This window comes from Lampris incognitus, chromosome 16 (genome assembly GCF_029633865.1).
Source record: "Lampris incognitus isolate fLamInc1 chromosome 16, fLamInc1.hap2, whole genome shotgun sequence".
Lineage (NCBI taxonomy): Eukaryota > Metazoa > Chordata > Actinopteri > Lampriformes > Lampridae > Lampris > Lampris incognitus.
Genome location: NC_079226.1, coordinates 19,015,468 through 19,037,454, shown reverse-complemented (window position 1 = coordinate 19,037,454; position 21,987 = coordinate 19,015,468). Strand labels below are relative to the sequence as shown.

At 43.1% G+C, this 21,987-nt stretch overlaps 1 protein-coding gene across 1 annotated transcript in view; it reads left to right on the top strand.

Annotated features, from left to right (window-relative positions):
- The first annotated feature begins 354 nt into the window (after nucleotides 1-354).
- Nucleotides 355-21,987, top strand: part of fsip1 (fibrous sheath interacting protein 1) — a 33,246-nt gene continuing 11,613 nt past the window's right edge. The window contains exons 1-7 of the mRNA XM_056295364.1: nucleotides 355-462; nucleotides 567-624; nucleotides 960-1,107; nucleotides 1,244-1,332; nucleotides 2,471-2,610; nucleotides 2,835-2,954; nucleotides 6,372-6,533. Of these exons, the coding sequence (XP_056151339.1) occupies nucleotides 355-462; nucleotides 567-624; nucleotides 960-1,107; nucleotides 1,244-1,332; nucleotides 2,471-2,610; nucleotides 2,835-2,954; nucleotides 6,372-6,533 (825 nt within the window). The remainder of the gene's footprint in view (nucleotides 463-566; nucleotides 625-959; nucleotides 1,108-1,243; nucleotides 1,333-2,470; nucleotides 2,611-2,834; nucleotides 2,955-6,371; nucleotides 6,534-21,987) is intronic.

Here is a 21,987-nt window from a genome sequence, read left to right as displayed (position 1 = left end):
TGTTTGTTTGGTGTTGTATTGTCATGAACACAACATATGCAATTTTGTTTGTTTAATAAAGCAGGTTAAAAATACGCGGCGGTTTCCTATATAGTTACGACATCCGGGTAAAGTTTGCGTCCTTAGCAACCAAACCAATTGGGGGAGGAAAAGACTCGAGCAAGTCGTTATTAAATTCGCGCTTAACTACCGAAAGCTATAAAATGCCTATGATAATAATAATAATAATAATGACAATAATGATAAACGCCAGAGTAGATTGTTATAAATGTGAGCTTTGGTAAGTGTAGGTTAAATCTAGGAATACCGCCATGAAAATGACCAGAGAGAGTATTTCCCTCTAGGAGTACCGCCATGAAAATGACAGATAGTATTTTCCGACCTGCATCTGGTGAGCGAACGTGTACTAGTAGTCTATCAAGCGTGTCGCTGTCATCAAATCCTGATGCGGATACAGTGAAGGTAAGGAAGGAGGTTAGAGTTAGCGTCACATTATGCTACCGACGCGAAAATACTTATAATCACAATAACATGACGCAAAGACCTTGAATAACGACTCCCAACAGGACCAGGGCATCCCGGAGGAAACCGCCATCCGCCTCTCCAGTGGAAGTCCTGACGGAAGTGAGTGTGCCTTCAAAGTTGTTGTGGATCTGTGATAAAGGGGGAATAAATGACCTCTAACAATAAGTTGCAGTTCGGGTATCATTTATAGCATCATGCTTTAAACCTGTAGATTTATCCACTGGATCCAAGCCTGATATACCAGATAGATATACCAGTTTAAAGTATGTGTGTGTGTGTGTGTGTGTGTGTGTGTGTGTGTGTGTGTGTGTGTGTGTGTGTGTGTGTGTGTGTGTGTGTGTGTGTGTGTATGTGTGTGTGTGTGTGTGTGTGTGTGTGTGTGTGTGTGTGTGTGTGTGTGTGTTCTTCATTTACAGTAGTTCAACGTCATACAGCTGTCGTTGACAAAGAGAATGAAGAGTCTGATATCCAGATGGCCATTGATGAGATGAAAAGACTTGATATTATCCTGGCTGCAAAGATTTGCGAAGAAAAACAGGTCAAGTGTCAGGGAAAGGCACTTAAACAAAAAATCTGTCAGGAACTACTGGTATATATAACTATTTTAGTCATATGAATTGATGGTCATCTGAAACATTTTTTAGATGAATTTAACAAAAAAAGTGTACTTCATCCTGCGAGGAATGCCTGTGGGTTGAGAACACACTGTTGTCAATCGTCTGCTGCAGATTAAGCCGGAAAGTTTATCTGTGTGTGCCTATGAAGCTGAGAACACAAGACTGTTTTTGGCTCTGGAAGCAACCTGTGGTATGCATTCATCATCAATCAATCAATCAATCAATCAATCAATCAATCAATCAATCAATCAATCAATCAATCAATCAAGTTGCATTTTATATAGCGCTTTTCTAGCTGGCATACATCATGGCATACATAATGGCAGCATTTTTACAAGAGGTTTTGCAAATCCATTTGCTCACTGTCATTTATTTTAAACTCAAGGACCCAAAGAGGAGGCTGATTTTGCACCAACATTTGAAACTGAAGTTCTTAACCAAGAGTGTGAAGAAGACAGTGGACAAAGAGAGCAAAGTGAGGTTACAGTGAATTTAGGTCTGCAACAAATGATTATTTCTCTCAATGATTAATCTGTCCATCATTTTTTCAATTAATTCGTTACTCGTTTATTCTATAAAATGTCAAAAATAATGACAAATGCCCATCACAAATTCCCAGAGTCCAAAGTGATGTCTTAAAACGCTTTACTTAGTCTGATTAGCAGCCTAAAACAACAACAACAAAAAACCCTGAGGTATTCATTTTACAACAATATGAATCTGAAAGACAAATAAATCTTAGCATTTTTAAAGCTGTAACCAGCAAATCTTTGGCATTTTTAGTTGATAAATGACTAAAACCATCGAACAATGGCCAAAACGTTCAGTGAATAATTTTTCTGTAAAATGGACTAATTAATAAACTAACTGTTTCAGCACTATAAAAACTGAACTCTACAGGAAAATGAACGTTTATTTTAAAGTGCTTTAGCTTTCTTGTTAAAAAAATAAAAAATTTAGCATTCACTTTTACCGACAAAATGTACACTTGATGGCGCCATGAGCTCAGGAAAAACAATACCGTCGCCTCTCTACCTCTGTCTAGTCTGTCGTGGAGGTTTTTCATGTGTGAACGTTACAGTTTACCCACCATGCCGTTCATCAGCATTTTCTAAAGAATATCTTACTGCTTTAGAATGAAAATGCATGAAAATGCAAATGAAAATCCCTTTTTAGTTCGTTCTGTTTGTAGATTACTCGAGCGGCCACCTCCCAACCTATGCTGTTTCATCGTGGGTTTTTGAATTGGTTAATGGGGATTATTAGAAGTTTGACTCATGTTTTCCACATATATCACCCTAAAATCTGAAGACTTTTTTGTCTCTCAGGTGATAAGAGGCTGGGCAACATGCAAGAGTCATCTGATGTTAGACAGGACAATGGGCAAGAGCAGTCAGAAGGCAGCCACTGTGGGGCTCCAAGGGACAGCAAGAGGAAACAAGAAGACTTTGTTAAGAAAAACATTGAGGTATGTCAGAGCTCACATTGGGCCAGTAGCAGTGTCTGGTGTATCACGTAACGCTGGGCACCTCTCAAGAATGTTTGCATTTCCACAAAGGGAAAATATTTGTCTGTCTGCCGTTCAGGAGAAAGTTAAATTCAAGAATCCTCAAACAGAATTAAAAAGAAGTAAAATGTGACTTATGACTTTCATTGCCTTTCCCTTATGACGGTTTGGCATACATATATTAGCTGGCCAGCGCTGCAGGGGGGCATGCATTGATGACCCAGGCAGAGAAGGAGCGTCTAGCTGAACTCCTTAATGAAATGGAGGAGGAGGAAGAGGACAGTGCCACAGGAGCAGACAGAGAGGTAGGCTGACATGCGGCCCTAATGGACAACATATGGCTGAGAACGAGTCTCTCCTATTTTCAAATGCTTTAATACTTCCTCTCCACATCCAGAAGTCTTCAGAGAGCACTGTGAGAACACACGATCCCGTCCACTGTTCCTTACCCTGGTCGCTCTAGATTCCAGCATTTAGTGTTTTTTTTGAATGGCATTCCATACTTCCATCATTTGATATGGTTACTAAGTAGCTATTGTTTACACAGTGAGGAATTTGTAGCAGTATCTGATGCATAATCTAGGCGTTGTTCCCCTGTTTTTCTTTCCCTCTTGGAATCTGTCTTGTCATTTGATGCAGTCGGCCTGTTGAATGACTGTCAAATTTGAAGAGGCCCGGTAACTCAGCCAGACTTTATTCCACGAAACAGCACATTGAGTAACAGTCTTCAGATAGTTTCACATTTTGAAACAGATGTCAAACGTCTTCTACAGTTCACATGGAAAGCCTCATGCTATTGAGGGGGGGCGCTTTTATTGACTGCATTTTCGTAACCTTTCCCTCTGTGGTGTTTGTGAAATTCGGGAGTGGAAATCTTTTTTGAACTAAATTGTTTTTGATTGTTCTTCATCAGTTAGGGTAGTGAAGATGGACAGAAGATACCGGGTGACGAGAGAGGGAGAAGACATGCAGCAAATGTCCTGAGTTTGGATCCAAACCCAGGCCCAAGCCTATTAATAAATGTTGTACGTGCTCGTTAGCTCACAATGATGGAAAGTAAAGCCAGTTGTTTTAAAACGGAGGCCTCTTGTTTCCCTTTGATGATTCATCTGAGAGCCTTTACCACTTGGACCAGCGCTGTAGTTCACCGTGCATTTACTGAGGCCATCCAAACTTTTTTGTCTTTTATTTTCAACAGTTTTTTGCCTCGGTAGCCCCCTGTCTCTCCCTGTAAAGACCATATTGAAGGCAGATGAGATTAAACCTTTTTGGAAATTAGAAGGTACTCAGGCCAGGGTTTGCTGCTGCTATACTGTATGCTACCATTTAATGTGAATTTGACAATTATGCATCCCTGGGATAGCAAGCCTATTTGATTTTTTTCCCCAATAATATGTTCTTTTTTATTTTTATCATTGTTTTGTTGATTTCTAGAGCACTATAGCTGTGTCAGCAGACAGCAAAACAAAGGGGAACAGATGCTTTCTGTTCTTTTGTTGGCCAGAAGAAGACTTCCTGTTGTTGTGGGGCTGGCTATTATGAGTGGCGGTAGCAAAGTAAGCTCATTATTCATGACAAAAGGACTTTGGCAGTTAAGAGTACCTAGTTTTGTGTACATCATAGCAATTTTGGCAGAATTCAGCAGAACACATGGACACTGTTTGTCTCGCTCTGCTCTTGATTCAATTTTGTGATGCCGCTGACCTACCCGCGTCGCTAGCCGGTTCCCTAGTTTATTGATGCGTTGATAACCTCAGTCATTTGATATAGTCAGTAGTCTTTGAAAATGCTGATGCATAGAGGGTATAATCTCATACGTTCAGTATGCTTCATCACTGTAATTAATGAACAAGTTTGAGATGAGAGCTTCAAAAAATGGATAAATATGTACGTATACAGCTGGTACTGGCATCCGACATAAAATTTAGGTGCATCTGACGTAAAATTTTACCAAATCATAATGCGGATTGACAATATCATACCGAATCAGTCGAGGCCCAGGTTAACAATGGCCGCCACATGGTACCAATGGAAACTATAAAATCTACTGTGGCGACCCCTGAAAAACAGGGAACAAGCCGAAAGAAGTATATAACTGGTACTTGAAGCCAAACAATTTGATTGGTTAAAGGCATGTTCCAGCTGGGCAAATTATTTCCACTAAGCAAGGCAACCTGTAAATTATTAGATTATTAAATCCCATCTGTTAACAAGGGACTTAGTGTGTAATCTTTTTTGTTTTTTTCATTTATCTACACATACCAGGTAGTTCCAGGAAGAAAAAAAAACGCTGTATATTATTGCTCTAATACATCATGACAGCTCTTTTTGTCTCTCTTTCACATGTCATCTTACTGTTAAGTTAGAGGCAATTAACTTCTTGGACTTGGCAATAGTGTGACTGTGTCAAGCTGTAAGTGTGTCACATTAATGTGGGTGCAGTGTACAAAGTAGACCTCTTTCTGTGTGCCAGGTCTGTGTCTCACACTTTGGCTCATGACGGCATCTTGTCAGCACCTTCCTGTGACTCAATGAAAGTTGGGTTGCTAACAGCAGAAGATTTAATAGATTTAGGTCACGGAAGCATCAGACACTGTGGTTCACCATTATTCAGCCTTTGACCTTATGTCCCAGTCACAAACACTACCCATGCATGAAGAGCCTATTGCTCTGCAAAAGACTCGGCAATTGCCTAGAGTGGGACATCAGAACGCGACAGACAAATCCAACCATGTTTTGATTCAGGGGATGATTGACCAAGGCAAAACCAGTAAATCACTGTCATGGGGAAGACATAGTTGTAGAATTAAGCGTAAATAAAAGAATCTGTAACATGAGGCGTGAGTTGAAACGATGCCTTTGTAGGTCTCACTTTGTAAGCCTTGGCTTTGTTTTTCGCTGCATGTTGTTAATAGTCCCTTCTGGCGGGTGATCTGGTTTTCTATGGATCTCCCATCGCTGTGCGTCGAGGTCACGACTCAGCAGGGCCTGTCTCTCTCTGTGGATTTGTGAGCTTCTTAGGCCTTTGAGCGCAACTCCAGGTCTGTTAGACAGCTCTTCCCTCACTACTGGGTCCTGATGAACTCACCACCCACTCTCCTTATGATAAAATGAGGCCCTCAGTGGGACAGTCATCAATTGTGAGGAGGAGACAATTGTTATACCTTCGGCATTTTGCCAAATACTTGGCGAGCTCTGTGGAGCACTGCGATCAGCACTCTGTCCATCATCCAGAAGTAAATACCAGGTGCAAAAAGCAGAGTTTTTCTTCTCCTTTATTTGAGACAGCAGTCTGTGTGTGTTTTTTTTTAAGTCATCTTGGGGATAAACAACGTTCATCAGTCCCGCAGGCTTAGGGTTGCCACCAATACAATAAGATTATACCCACTGTGATGATGCTGATGTGATTACATTAAAGTGTGGTGAGACATGATATATATATATATATATATATATATATATATATGTGTGTGTGTCTGTGTGTGTGTGTGTGTGTGTGTGTGTGTGTGTGTGTGTGTGTGTGTGTGTGTGTGTGTGTGTGTGTGTGTGTACTGACTGAGGCCATCCAAACTTTTTTGTCTTTCATTTTCAAGTTATTTGCCTGCATACATACACACATATGTATACATGCAATTATATATATAAAATCATACATATTACAATAATGGTTGCAATTTTTTTTTTTGGGAAGCTGATGAGCCAATGTCCCACATGTTTCCCAGGATAACCTATGGACATTGTCAGCCCCAATGGGTCAGGGCTACACCCCGGAGTCTTCTAGCCTGAAGAGGCTGGCTGACATTGAGTCCAGTCTGCACCCTCTCCTTTCTTTCAAAGAATCCTTCTCCGTGAGAAGCTTCTTCATCAACTGCTGCTGGTCTCAGGTATGTACCCACAGCCCGACTGCCTACAGTATTACAGATCTGTTTTCTCTCAGGGTGCCATTAACTCCTCCAGACACCATGCTCTGAGTCAAGGTCATTAAACCTCATTACTCGATCAGCGCAGTATGGTATCATTGGCTGCATCTTGTAAAATCTCTTTGTTATCGGGCCTCAGGGAGTCCCTCCCCTATGCTTAAATAAGGAAAGATTGTATTGCGCAAGTTTCTCCCCTACTTTGCAGCTATAGGCTGACTCAGTGTTTCCATAAGAGGAATATTCAAGTCTACTGTGCATAACTTGCTTCTAGTAAACTTGGCAATGTAAAAAATGGCAGAGCATTAGTATTTCTATAATGTAAATATATTAAACTGGTGAAAATTTAAGACCTTATCAATGACAAAGGTCAGTTTTGTACATTAAGGGATTTATATGATAGTTTTACAATTGTATCTTTCATACTTATTAGTATTTTCAAAGGTGTATAAGTTTAGATTCTGCACTTTCGAATCCCCCTTGTCCATCTTTGTCAGTGTTATAGAGGATTACAGTGGAAATAAGTCTTTGACTTTTCTGTTTTTGATCATCAGTTATTAATTCATATACAGTAACTCTAATTGCTCTAATTGCTGGTATTTCACCTGTGGATTAAGTTGCATGTGATGCATTCATTAACTTCCAAATGAGATATTACAAATGTTTGTGTGCCCATTGATCACTACGGCGAAAATTTACACCCGTACCACTTTGCTAAGTGGGTTTGACTGCAGAGAACTTCACTTTGCAGATATTCATAGCTGAGATATTTTTCCAGGCCTGGTTTTGCTGCTTGTCTCCTCAATGTGAGCTCATTGAGTTATCTCAGGACCTTATCTCACTACTTTTTCAGGGCCAGATGGCATGCTCATCATTTTCATAGACAGTCAGAGGGAAAAGATGTTTTTGAAGTCATAAAAACTTTTACGATGAAGTTTTGTGAACCCATGGTGCCATTTACTACTGACACTCTTTGGACATGGACAAGGAAAAAGTTTGTTCCTTGAATCTCGACGCTGGAATAGCACATGATGTGCGTCGTAGTATCCGGAATATTTATGGTGCTGGAAGCAAGGGGGAAACTTTTCTTTCTAACTTTAGCTTCAGTCTCTCAGATTCCCACCGCAGAGTTGCTTAACCATTCAAAGGATGTCAGTCTCAGAAAATGGCAGTTAAGAAAGCTCGCCATTTGAAGGCAGAGTGCAGATGCCATTGATGAAATGTGACATAGCAGGGTTTTGAGATGCACAGGGTTCCCAGTATTTTGACTGTTGTTTTTCTTTTGGATTTTTATTCCCGCTTTTTCTCCCAAATTGTATCCGGCCAATTACCCCACTCTCCAAGCCGTCCCGGTCACTTCTCCACCCCCTCTGCCGATCCGGGGAGGGTTGCAGACTACCACATGCCTCCTCTGTTACATGTGGAGTCACCAGCCGCTTCTTTTCACCTGACAGTCAGGGGTTTCGCCAGGGAGATGTAGCATGTGGGAGGATCACGCTATTCCCCCCAGTTCCCCCTCTCCCCGAACAGGCACCCTGACCGACCAGAGGAGGTGCTAGTGCAGCGACCAGGACACATACCCACATCCGACTTCCCACCCGCAGACACGGCCAATTGTGTCTGTAGAGACGCCCGACAAAGCCGGAGGTAACATGGGGATTCGAACCAGAGATCCCCGTGTTGGTAGGCAACGGAATAGACCGCTACACTAACCGGATGCCCCTATTTTGATTGTTGTTCTCAAGTGACTTTTGGCCTCTGCAAGTTATCTTTGGTCTAGCTTGTCAATAAATATCTGTTTGCGCTGAGCAGTGCGTCTGTCAGGAGGAAATACTGGGAGATTGTTAGAGACATGAGCTGATAATTGAAAGAATGCTGTTTTATACACTGCCTCAATAATTATGATGGTGTTCCCTTGAGCGAGGCACTTAGTTCTTGATAAGACAAAGAGGCTGTTTATTGCAAAACTAGGGGAAGTGCCGGGCAGCTCCAAGATGCATCGACAAGAGACCTTCTCTTCACTAGAGACTACTTCCTCAGGCTCTTGCTGCAAATAAGAATGTGTTTTTAGCCTTCTTCCTTTGTTTAAAACCGTTTCAGCTGAGGTCGGAGTCCCTCATCATCTATCTTGCATCTGTTCTCCATTAGCACTGCCTATTCCTTTTCAAATATTGTAAAATATAATTTATTCAGTATAACACAGAACATGTGTTTCTTAAACAACAGTTTGTGAGGCCATTCTCTGCAGCTCCTGACGGTTTAAAATAATTAAGCAAGCCAAATTTTGAGATATTTATGGGTAACTGTGCAATAGTTCAGTTTTGCATGCAGTGTGTGTGAAAAAAAAAAATTCTGTGATGGCCACACCTGTGTAAGGGTTTAAAAACTGCCATTTCTTTCTCCCTACCTTCATCATCTTTTGCTGTTGTGGCAGACTGCTGTCGTAATAAATCACCTTTAGAGCCAGTCGTACATTCGGCGTGAGTGGTGGTAAATCCAGAGGCAGTCGTAAAACTGCGGTTTCTTTCTTCTCAGCAGTTGCTTGCACCAGTCAGAATACCGTTTGGATGGCACCTAAGGAAGCGGCTTGTGTGCCCATATCAGACAGGCAGGGCAGTACTTAGGCCAAAGTAAATGAAATAGAACCGTATTGCTATTTCAACACTTTTGAGTCTCCTTTCCCCATGTTGTGAGATTGTATGTGCCAGTTTTATGGTGAAATTGACTCCTGGGTTTGATAAAGTCATATTAAAAAGAAGTTATTCATCACGTCCATTCACTCATATTGTATCAGTCAGGGCTTGAATCTGTGTTGGCACAGATTGGCTTCGTTCTTTCTCAAAAAGCCATGAAAGATATTAAGAGGAAAAAGCCCTGCCACTCATCGAATATATACATATATACATATATATACACATACATACATATACACATACATACATACATACATACATACATACATACATACATACATACATACATATACACATACATACATACATACATACATACATACATACATACATACATACATACATACATACATACATACATACATATACACATACATACATACATACATACACACACACACACACACACACACACATATATATATATATATATATATATATATATATATATATATATATATATATAAGTTCTCACCTCAGCATTAGGCTGTCCGGTTGGGCCTTAGTTTCATCCAAAGAGGGTGGATTCAGTCTGTGGGGCCTGGCACTGGCCCCGATAGTGCCACAGAGGAGAGTCAACACCCATCGGTCCTTAATTATAGGGCAAGTTAAGAAGGAGAAGTGCCAGCTCCAGAAAAGGCACAAGACCACCCCTTTCATTTGGAGATGCAGTAAGACTTGCTATATGCAGAGGCTACTGTACGTTGGACAAGAGGATCACTCCATCTTATATTCCATTCTTACTTTGTGCATATCTCTGCAAACTCAGGCCTCTCATTGTGCAAATGAACATGTTTTTCATGTTTGTTTTTTTTAATTCGCGGTAGCAGATTAGAATATTAAGGGCAGGGGTGGTAATTTCTGTGTCCTGTCTTTATTCAGACAAATGGTCTTTAGCCATCGGCTATACAAAGGTGATAGAGTGAGCCATTTGACATTGAAGTTCCTTCACATTAATACAGACCTGGAGCTGCACGGACCCTTGAAACGTTCTTTTTGTTAAATGGGTCACAAACCAGAACAGACTCAGCAGTTACTGATGCTCATAGTTGACCTTTGAATAGCCGTTTCACACTGCACCTGCAGTGTTAAGCTGTGAGAGCGTACATGAGACAGGGCTTTGGCTCCCTTTCTTTTGCTTTGTCGGGGTTTTGATTTTGAGGAGAGGTCAAGCGGCCAACTATGCCACATGCAAAGCTCTGTATTGACTGGAAGTAAAACAACTTTCTTCCCCGAAATTGAATGTTCCTGGATACTGATAATGTACTTGTGACAACATTGTGTTGATTTTCAGCTGAAGTTGCCTTTTTTTCCGATCAAAAACAGATGTTAATACACAGCGTTAATGTACAATACACCACACCTACTGTACCAGTGTGTGGTAATGCATGCACCACCCACACGTCAAAGCCAGAAAAAGGGGGCTTCGTCATCAGAATCACTGAGTGATGGGGTGTGAGTGCATGTGCCTTTGTGTGCACTAGTGATTGGGTGTGTGCATATAGGCGTGTGCATGTGTGTTTGTGTGCATGCATGTGTACATGCGTGTATGTGTGTGTGTGTGTGTGTGTGTGTGTGTGTGTGTGCGCTACGTACACCAGTTCTTCAAAATGTCAGTTTGCTATTTTCCTTGCTATACTTTAATGATCCCTGTAGGGAAATTACGCTCTGCATTTAACCCATCCTAGCAGTGTAGCTAGGAGCAGTGGGCAGCCACCGTGCAGCGCCCAGGGACCAACTCCAGTTCATCTAGCCATGCCTCGGTCAAGGGCACAGACAGGAGTATTAATCCTAACATGCATGTCTTTTTGATGGTGGGGGAAACCGGAGCACCCGGAGAAAACCCAACGCAGACATGGGGAGAAAATGCAAACTCCACACAGAGGACGACCTGAGGTGACCCCAAGGTTGGACAACCCTGGGGTTCAAACCCAGGACCTTCTTGCTGTGAGGCACCAGCGCTAACCACTGCGCCACCATGCCGCCCAGTTTAAAAGTGTGGTTATAATGAAAACGAATGGATGGGATTAAGACTCCCAGTCACTCGTTCCTTTCTATTTGACTGCATGTGATGAACCCCCCCCAATAAAGGTTTTAACTGCTGTGTTTGCTTTAGTAACTCATATGTTGTTGGTGTTGTGTGTGGTGGTTGGCTATTTTTTATTTCAGGCAATGATGTCAGTTAGGCACATTATGTGGCTGCTGCTGAGAACCTTTGGTGTCATTACCGTGAGTGGTGAGTCAGGGAGCAGCGACCAGGGCAGAAAACGCCCTTTCAACCAACACAATGCGGCCAGCTCAAGGGTTGTCTGTCTACTGTACAGTGCAAGCTCAGCTTATTTGAGCAGCCTGCAGATGACATTGAGTCTCTGAGCTCCATGAGAAGTTCAGAAATGGAGGAAGAGGAACATGCCCTGCTGAAGAATCACTTTGACACCCTCACCCTAGAAGAGAAGTTTGAGACAGACCTTGAGACTCTGCAGCCCCCTGATGAGCAGCGACACTTCCTTAACCCACAGCTCAGCATCTCCATATGCTTCTTGTCTCGCTTTCAGGACCACATCCGATTGCTGGCAGCCATAGCAATATGTACCCTGGTTCTACTGAATGAAGAAAGCTAAGAAGGTATGTACTTGGCTGGTACTTGGATGGGAGACCTCCTTGGGAAACTGAGTTACTGGGCCAATAGGAGGCGGTCTTCCCTCTGGTCCTAATTAAAAAAAACAAAAACAAATATCAAATCCCAATTCCCCAGTGCAGTGACAGGGACACTGTGCTATAGGAGATGCCATCCTTCGAATGAGATGTTAAACCGAGGTCCTGACTCACTGTGATCATTAAAGATCCCATGGCACTTATCGCAAAGAGGAGGGGGTTCCCCAGTGTCCTGGCAAAATTCCCAACCTGGCTCTCTCATCTGGCCACCTAATCATCCCCCCATGAAATTGGCTCAATGATTCCTCCCTCTCCACATCAAGCTGAAGTGTGGTGATCGTTCTGCCATGCATCACCAGGTGGTGCTACACATTGGTGGTGGTTGAAGTGAGTTGCCCCCTTCATTGTGAAGCGCTTTGGGTGTGTAGAAAAGCACTATATAAATGTAATCCATTATTATTATTATTATTATTATTATTATTATTATTATTTGACACATAAATCAGCAATAATGGAAGGGCTAGATACATCCTTGGATGTAAAGTCATTGTCCAGCGTGAAAATTAGGGCTGTACAGCACAGATATTAATTTGCCATTACTCATTGGCCAAACTTGCCCTACAGTTATAACAAATGTGTTTTGCCAGTTGACCTATCACAGCAGCAGTGTTCATACATATGAAACACCTGTTTGAGATTTCACTTTTTCTTGTGTCAAGAGCGTCGGCCAAGGATCGTCTGCATTTTCAAGGTCTTGGCTCTCAAGGTTTAGTTTGATAGGTAATCCCTGTGCTGTGCCTTTGCTTCAACAGTGCAAAAATGGATCGGTGTACTTTTTCGCCAAACGACATCCCCAGGCCAACGTGAGGAAATATTTTATCCTCAAAGAAGAACTGTCCTCGCTGAAATATGGAGAAGAAACTGTCCTTGTTGAAATATTTAAAACATGCTAGCAAAGTGTCCGCAGAAGAAATTTGGTTGTGCTTTGTTCCCTGGCAATGGCTGAGGTTTTAAATTCCAACCTTCAGGAGCTCTCGTAAGCTCTCGTACTGGTAACATTTGGCATGGAAGGGGACCCGCCATCTGCATGAGCACGAAATACGTGCGTTCATAAAGGCAACACAGCTGAAAACATATTGCGTGGTGCTGTAAAATATTTGCGATTATCCACAGATCCTTGAGGCCTAGGGGTTGTTTTGTTTTTTAGGACTGTGGAGATGCAAAAACTGAGATGTCACATTGTCCTGTTGCATGCTTGGTGTTTTTTGCAAGGGTAACTAGTCTAAATATATATCCTTCCCAACCCTGTAATTTCCAAGAGAACCAGTTTATTATCTTCTAATATACATGTATCCCAGAAGTGTTATCCACAGGAGCAATGGTGTTAAGTGCTTTGGAGAGGCCTTTCCCATGTCAGGGTTAGCACATAAAGGGTAAATGGACTGCATTTTTATAGTGCTTTTCTAGTCTACCGACCACTCAGAGCGCTTTACAGTGTACGCCTCACATCACATTCACCCATTCACACACACATTCATACACTGATGGTGGAGGCTGCCATGCAAGGCGCCAGCATGCTCACCAGGAGCAGTTAGGGGTTCCGTGTCTTGCTCAAGGGCACTTCGACACGCTGTCTGGAGGAGCTGGGGCTCGAACCAGGAACCTTCCAGTTACTAAATGACCAACTCTACCTCCTGAGCCATGCCACCCTCTCATAACCTCCTAATCGTATGGATAGATAAGTAGATAGATAGATACGTTGTTGGTCCTGAGGGAAATTAAAGTGTCATTACAGCTTGCATAATCCAAAGGCACAATATCACAAATATATACAATATACACAATATCAAAAATACCCACAATAGCAAGTATACACACCCATTAGCTTGATACTCTAAACTGGATTGTCAAGTCACCAAGTTATTAAGTTAATAAATTGTAACTTTTACTCTTTTTATTTGTTTTTAGCTGTCTTTTTATTGCCTTATGTTGCTTCTCTTAATGCCTTATGTGTTTTATGTAAAGCACTTTGTTTAGTGCCTTGTTGCTGAAATGTGCTATATAAATACATTTGCCTTGCCTTGCCTTAAAAAAAATCAATGTCACATTATCCTCCAAGCCATAGTTTAACACCTACTGGATTTAGAGCCCATAAAAACCAGTTCCCTGTCTCCTGTGCCTGTGAACGGGAGACAAAAGGATAGGATGCAATCAGATCCCTCTGCAGTCCCTTCGTTTATCGAAACGTATGGTTGGCCTGCTAAGCATTAAGCCTCCGCTCTCCGAGAGCGTGCACAGCTCCACAGTCTGTCTTTAATCAATGGAAGAAGAAAGTACCACCCCGATGCACAAGGTTGTTAACATCTAAAATGTAGGTCAGGTATTGTGCTTGAAAACATTTGTGTCACTGTGTAGTTAGGCGGCAAAAGTGTGAAAAGATGCTTGGACATCATTTTCCTCCAGATGCTTTGGATAAATAATAATGTAGTGTGTTTCTTAAGCTCACTCTCATAACTTATTACTTATGTGTCATTATCTGGCGAACACTTTCGGTAGTGATAAGTGAATGGAAGGAAAGCGATGTTGAGCTTCAGTGGTTTTATGAGCAGAAGCACAAAGACTGTCAAGAACATCCTGTGAATCGAACATAGCTTCAGACACATCCAGTCTACGTACCAAACATTTATTTTTAGATCTTCATCAGCTCTGTACCAGTTCTTCATCAGCTCTGTATATCGAACCTGTACTGATGAATTGGCCATTCACCATTCATTCACACAAATGGTTGTCACATATCTTAATTCAGCGTAGCATCCAAAACCCCCTTTATTTCCGGTTGTAGAACCTACCGTGAGGTTTTGACCTGTGAAGAAGTGATTGTTCCAGACCACCCTCAGTTCTCGAAAAGCTGACCTAAAGCCCAGATGACCCACAAGTGAATCTTCTAACGCTTCAGGAATGTTCAGCAATCACAGAGTCATCTGTCAGGGATCAGGTGTGCTTTGGTAAAAACTCAACTACTGGTGTGGAAAAGTGATAACCTAGACATAATTAGATGCATAGCCTTGTCTTTTTCAGACATTGAAGTACTATCATCTCTGTTCCATAAATGTCAATTGTCTGCTTCTTTAGAGGAAGAGAGAGGGAAGATTGTGGGTTTTACTCAACTTTGATTAGTGGTGTAAAGGTAAGGCCTCGTTGCTTTTGTGTTGTTTTTTTTTTCTTTTTCTGCCCAATTGTATCCGGCCAATTACCCCATTTTTCCAAGCCATTCCGGTCGATGCTCCACCCCCTCTGCTGATCCGGGAAGGGCTGCTCACTACCACATGCCTCCTCCGATACATGTGGAGGTGCCAGCCTCTTCTTTTCACCTGACAGTGACGAGTTTCGTCAGGGGGACATAGTGTGTGGGAGGATCACGCTATTCCCCCCAGTTCCCCCTCCTCCCCGAACAGGTGCCCCGACCGACCAGAGGAGGCGCTAGTGCAGTGACCAGGACACATACCCACATCCGGCTTCCCACCCGCAGACACAGCCAATTGTGTTTGTAGGGACGTCCAACGAAGCCGGAGGTAACACGGGGATTCAAACCGGCGAGCCCCATGTTGGTAGGCAAGGGAATAGACCGCTACACCACCCGGACGCCCCTGTGTTGCTCTTCTTGGCCAGATGTCAATGTGCAGATGGGTACATCAAAGTCTGACAGCTGTATTTTAGAACATCTTCCTCAGAGCTGAGCTGATGACTACATGTCGACAGCTGAACCAGTCTATAATCCAGTGATGCTGTGTGCCATGGAGGGCCATGTGTGTGCCAGTTTTCTTTTTAAACACAATGGTACACCTTCAACGAGACGGGGAAGGGGCTATTAAGTGAAATCAGCTGGCGTGGGGTTGGACTGAAATGAAAACCTGCGTACACATGGCCCTTCATGGCTTGTAACTGAGTACCACAGCTTAAGACCGCAAGACGAGTGAAGAGAGAGAAGTTAAGAGTAGCCCAGCATAGCTACCGAGAAGCTTACTCCAGAGCTCTCTCAGGAAGCCCTCATGGTGAAGCATGTGGAGAGGCTTTGGCAGGTAGCCTGTGTCCACGTGGCACAGCCAGAGCCTGTACTATACTTCTCATTTGCTGAGAGAGAGGAAGAAAGAAAGCAAGGGAGAGAAAAGCAGAGTGAAACACAGAGAGAGAGAGGAGCATGCTGTTCTGAAAAACACCAGCCATCTCTGAGTTACCCTGGCTGGCTCTTCTTTTCACCATAACAGCTTCTCTTGACAGCATGCTGCAAGTCCAGCGGCCATCAGCAAGACTCGGTGTCTGCAAGCACAGTGTATCATTTGGTAGATTCCATTTGCAAGAGGAAATTATACATTTTCCAGTCAATGGACTTTCTAAAGAGAAATTATAGTTGAGGAATTATCCTGGCATGTTCATCTTTCAATTTTGCATATAGTCTGTTGTTCCCTGAATACATAACGTAATATGACAGACCGGCATTTTCTGTATACTGAAGGGCCCTGTGCTTTGGTCAGGGGCACCGTTTCATCCTTTTGTTTTACGTTTGCAAACTTCCTTGAGGTACTGAAGCCACCCTAAAAAACATTGGCCTGGGCATCCAGGTGGTGTTGCAGTCTATTCCATTGTCTACCAACACGGGGATCGCCGGTTTGAATCCCTGTATTACCTCTGGCTTGGTCGGGCGTCCCTACAGACACAATTGGCTGTCTGCGGGTTGGAAGCCGAATGTGGGTATGTGTCCTGGTCGCTGCACTAGCGCCTCCTCTGGTCGGTCAGGGTGCCTGTTCAGGGGGGAGGAGGAACTAGGGGGATAACGTGATCCTCCCACGTGCTACGTCCCCCTGGCAAAAGTCCTCACTGTCAGGTGAAAAGAAGTGGCTGGTGACTCCACATGTATCAGAGGAGGCATGTGGTAGTCTGCAGCCCTCCCCGGACTGGCAGAGGTGGTGGAGTAACAACTGGGACGGCTCGGAAGAGTGGGGTAATTGGCCAAATACAATTGGGGAGAAAAAGGAGGAAAAAATCCCAAAAAAGAAAAAAGGAAACATTGACCTTGAATGGCTTCTCTTAAGTGTGTTGATGAGGTCATGAAGCACTTCCAGTTTGTCAACACCTTTTGCACCTTGGCTCTGACTCCTCATGGCCCTCCTTAATTCCTCATGATGGTAGTGGACTTGAGCAACAACAAAAAAACCCAAACCCCCCCCCCCCCCCCAAAAAGAAACAAAACAGTAGGCTTGTATACCCTGTTGCCACATATAAATATATGCACCACAGCAGGATGCCGCAGCAGCACGCTCATACATGTGGTCGACCTAATAATTTGCCTTGTTTTTGTTGCTGTAGGGACGACGTATGAAGAAGGCGTCTGCGTTGAGGGATTCAACTGTTGTGTTTGGCGAAGCGCAAAACAGATGCGACCCACATTGGCGCACGGCAGGCGCTCAGCTCCACATTATCCAACTGAGTGGCTCCCTCCACTGTCTCGCAAAGCAAATATGACCGGTGTGACACGATGCTGCGGTCGCTGTAGCGAGAACGACAAGATGTAGGTCGCTCGGTACTGTTAACGCTTGAGTGTTTGGCTTTCAAAATCCAATTTGAATTAATTCCGCATGAAGCGTTTGACCTCAAAGACATCACGTCACTACCATTTCTCTTGTATCGTCACACTGGATGATACTGGGCCGTACGTCAACCGCTGCAGCTGCTGCGCAGTCGTTAATTTTGACAGTTTTTGGACATGCTGTTGCGCCATTATTTCAATTCCAAAAACTGATCTCATGATATCAGTACCCTTTGGATGACTTGGGAAATGCACGGTTATCTTCTCTCTGAAAAGGCAGGCAAAGTCTACGGCTTTCATCTTGACAATTGGCAGGTCACTGTATGTTTTTGTTTTCTCTCCAATTATAGTCAGCGAAATGTAGGCTGTAATGCTTTAAAAAGCCAGTTTCTCAGCAATCTCCAAAGCATCCTCAAATGGCCTTGGGGCCTATATTTATATAAAGGCCTGTATTCAATTTCGGTGAGCTCGGTGGTCAGTGTGATTTTACTTACATATTATATACTGTAAATCTACATTGGCATGCTTTGTTTCATCTTATATGCACTATGCCATTCTGAGTGAGTTATCAGGACTTACTGGCTGATATTTCATCAACAGACTAGCACGCTTTGGTGCAACACACTGATCATGTTTGACATGTTTTTCATACATAAAGAAAACAAAGTCCAGATCCCCGTGGTCTTCCATAGACCTTGTGACCCAGATAGATGATATGATTATTAGAGATCTTCAACAGTATGTCAAGTGGCAGACCAGCAGTGAGCCAATCCCCCACCATTTGGCTGATGCTCAGATAACCAGAACCCCCGTCTCTCGGCTGCTCTACTTGGAAGCCACTCACGTTCACCCCATGTTGACTCCCAGCCAGCGCACATTCCTGCAGAATAGAAGTCAGAGAGTTGTATTAAACAGGCATACGCTAACACTGTAGCACAGTAGAATAATAGCTGGAGTCTATTAGTTTCAAGGAACATTATTCTTTTTGTCTCCAAGAGATGAATCACTCCTTTGGTTTGACTGGCACAAGAGGGGCTCGTCTACTTCTGTGTACTGCACGCCAACCCATCAGGAAGTAGGTTTTAACTTTTCATTGTCCCAATTTCTTAAAAGTCCAAGTCTATATCTATCAGCATGGGTACTTGGTATGAAAAAAAAAATTGAACCCTACAGAGATTTGGTACATAGACCTTATAACGCTATACTTTATGCAGTACTAGCTATACTTATACAGAATAGCTTGGGTGTGATAACTTGTAGTGCTCAGTTTTAAGTGAAAGTGTGTATTTCAAGGTCTGCAACAATGTCAAGCCATGCTACAAAACTATAATACTAATAAGGACTTTATACAGTCTCAGTTTTCCAATAACAATGTAAAGATAGGGCGTCCGGGTGGCGTGGTGGTCTATTCCATTGCCTACCAAACGGGGATTGGCGGTTCGAGTCCCCGTGTTACCTCCGTCTTGGTCGGGCGTCCCTACAGGCACAATTGGCCATGTCTGTGGGTGGGAAGCTGGATGTGGGTATATGTCCTGGTTGCAGCACTAGCGCCTCCTCTGGTCGGTCACAGCGCCTGTTCAGAGGGGAGGCAGAACTGTGGGGAATGGCATGATCCTCCCACGCGTTACGTCCCCCTGGTGAAACTCCTCACTGTCAGGTGAAAAGAAGCGGCTGGTGACTCCACATGTTTTGGAGGAGACATGTGGTCGTCTGCAGCCCTCCCCGGATCAGCAGAGGGGGTAGAGCAGAGATTGGGACAGCTCAGAAGAGTGGGGGAATTGGCTGGATACAATTAGGGAGGAAAAAGGGGGTAGGGGTGGGGACAATGTAAAGATACTGCCAAAATGTGGCATTTTAGATTGGGCATCTCAAGTGTATCTCACAACTCAAAAGTGCAGATGAATATATATGTCTTTTGCATTGTTATGATACAGACGAATGATATGATAGTCATCTTGAAGCTTCTGATCTATCAGTTTTGCCAGTTTGAAGATTCCCGTTCAGTCCGCGGTGTGTTGAAGCAGAGAATGTAGCTGTCGTACACGTGAGTGTTGTAAAACGCAACATGTATGGAGAATGGGTTAGAAGGGAAAACAACAATTCTGCTTTAAGACAACATTCCTCCTCTGAGCTTCTTTGAACTCCTCATTAGTTTACATGAGCGATAAGTCTCTCTAAATCTTTGGATTTTAGTGTCCTGATGGAGACCAAGATATCATCTGACTTGGCTTTCTTGACCCCCCCCCCCCCGAAAAAAGTAGAATATATGGCAAAGCAGGTATGTTTCACCAGCTTTTCTTGATTTTCATCGCTGTTATTACCAAGCCGTGAAAGCCAGTGAGAATTTCTAGGGCCAGGACCAAAATGAAGCCAGGAAAGGTCATTTGTGATTTGCGGTTCATCCGCCTGTGCTCTTATTAAGGTCAAATCAGTAATGTGTGTCCTTGTCATTAAAAGGCAGACCGCTGAATTAAACGCTATTCCACCGTGGTCTTCCCCTTAATTATATTTAATAGAAATCACAGGATGTCTGTTTCGCTCGTGTTCCCAGTCAGGATAGATTTAATACAGAATGTAGTTATATGCATCCCAAATTTCTTCAAAATCAGGCCAGTGATAGTTTAATCAAAACTACGTCTTGCACACATGACCAGCAGTTTAGTCTTCGTCGTTATTAAAAAGTAGGGCAGAAGAAGTCATCGTCTCCAAATGAAAATAAACTTTCTCTTCCAAAGATATGGGCTTTTTTAGAAACGTGCACTTAGTGGTGTGAGGAGGGTGGTAAAGCTAGACTTTAATTTTTATTTTGGTATGCTGTTTCTCACTCTCGTGCATGACAGGAGCCTGATTCTGCCATGTTCCAGGCTTTTGTAGTCTGGATGAGTCTCTACTGGAGGGCTCTAATAACGACCACTTAAAAGAGGCCTCGGATAGAAGCTATCATTATTTCTCTTCGGGAGACTCGGGGCTCTGGTAGGTGAGGCCACACACACTTTGGAAGGCTGGCGTAGGAAAATGAAACTCCTAGGAACGGATGGTTAGCGTTTCTACGGCTGCACTGTAAAACTTACCTTTTTACAACATCTCAAGTGAAACCATACCTCCGTCTTCGAGTTTAAAATCAGTCTAAGTGTGGAGCATTGTTTGGTTACACGGCGGAGCGGGGGAGATGTTATGAAGCGTCTACTCCTTTAATAAACCATACTGGCCAATTGACTGAGCTTTCCTCCCATCCTGAGCTCAACTAAGATTACATCCTACCATAAAAGTGTCACACCAGATTTAGTAACTTAGTAACTTATCTTCATAATTTTTTCTAGATCAAGCTGTCTCCAGTAAACCTACCATTTGCCAGTGAGCAGCTCTCTATCGACGTGTCAACATCTCAAGAAAAATCCATCAATTTCAACAGTATTAGATCATACTTAGGCCTGCCCGGCATTTAGGTGAACCAAAAGATGGAGTTTTCAACCACATGGTACTGGACGGACACTCCGAAACAATTCTGTGGTTGGCAACATCCTCCCAGAGCTCCAAGAACATTTTTTTGACCTTGCTATGACTTTATTGTGAATTTCTTCATTTTTAGGGATTAAAAAAAAAAGACCCTGCCATAGGTTATTCGCCGGTCAGTGGTCTGCATTTGATTTATTTTGCTACGCCTTTTCCAGCCCACCCTGTTAAGAGATGAATGAGGCGAGGCATGTTGCCCATTTAAACGAGTGTGTGTAATCCTCTGCAGTAGCCTAGTCCCTACACCTACAGTCTAGTACACCTGCAGAACCGACTCTTTCTCTGCACGGGAGCATCTCGGCATCCGTGTGACAGACGTAAGACCTTTTTGATATTTAGGGGGTAATAAACATCTAACTATGTGCAATCTGGAAACGATGACTGTCATTAAGAATGTTTCCCTAACTGAGCCTTGGTGAAACAGAGAGACAAGTTGCTGAGGTCTTCTCGTCTATCAACCGTCCGTGGATGGCCTTCCAGGTTTGACTCAACCACTTCCTCTTGACCCATTTTCAGCGTTTGCTTTGGATGCAGCTTTCTGCACTATGTGTTAGCCTACTGCACGTGGATGCTATAAACGTGGGATTTATGCTGGACCCCGTGATGGGGTGTAGCTGCAGTTGAGTTATTGGGGTTTTCTAAGCCCTTATCGCAAGTACATGTTTTTGCTGTCTGTGTGTCTGACCCCTTGGCATCAGTATAAAGCAGGAAATACAGTAATGTGTGGTTGTTTTTGACACAAATTACTGATCATGGCAACACACCATATGGCTATTTGACAAAGGCATGCTGTAGGGTAGTAACAGGTTTTGGAGCAACAGGACATTCCCACGTGAAGAAATACTTGTTTTGAACCATCTCATGGTTTTGATTCCATTTTTTGTTGTTTCTGAATTACAGTCTTAACCGCGCCTGTGAGAGGTCCCCAGTGCCTCTATTGTCAAATGAACACATGCACATGTGAAATGATGAGCTG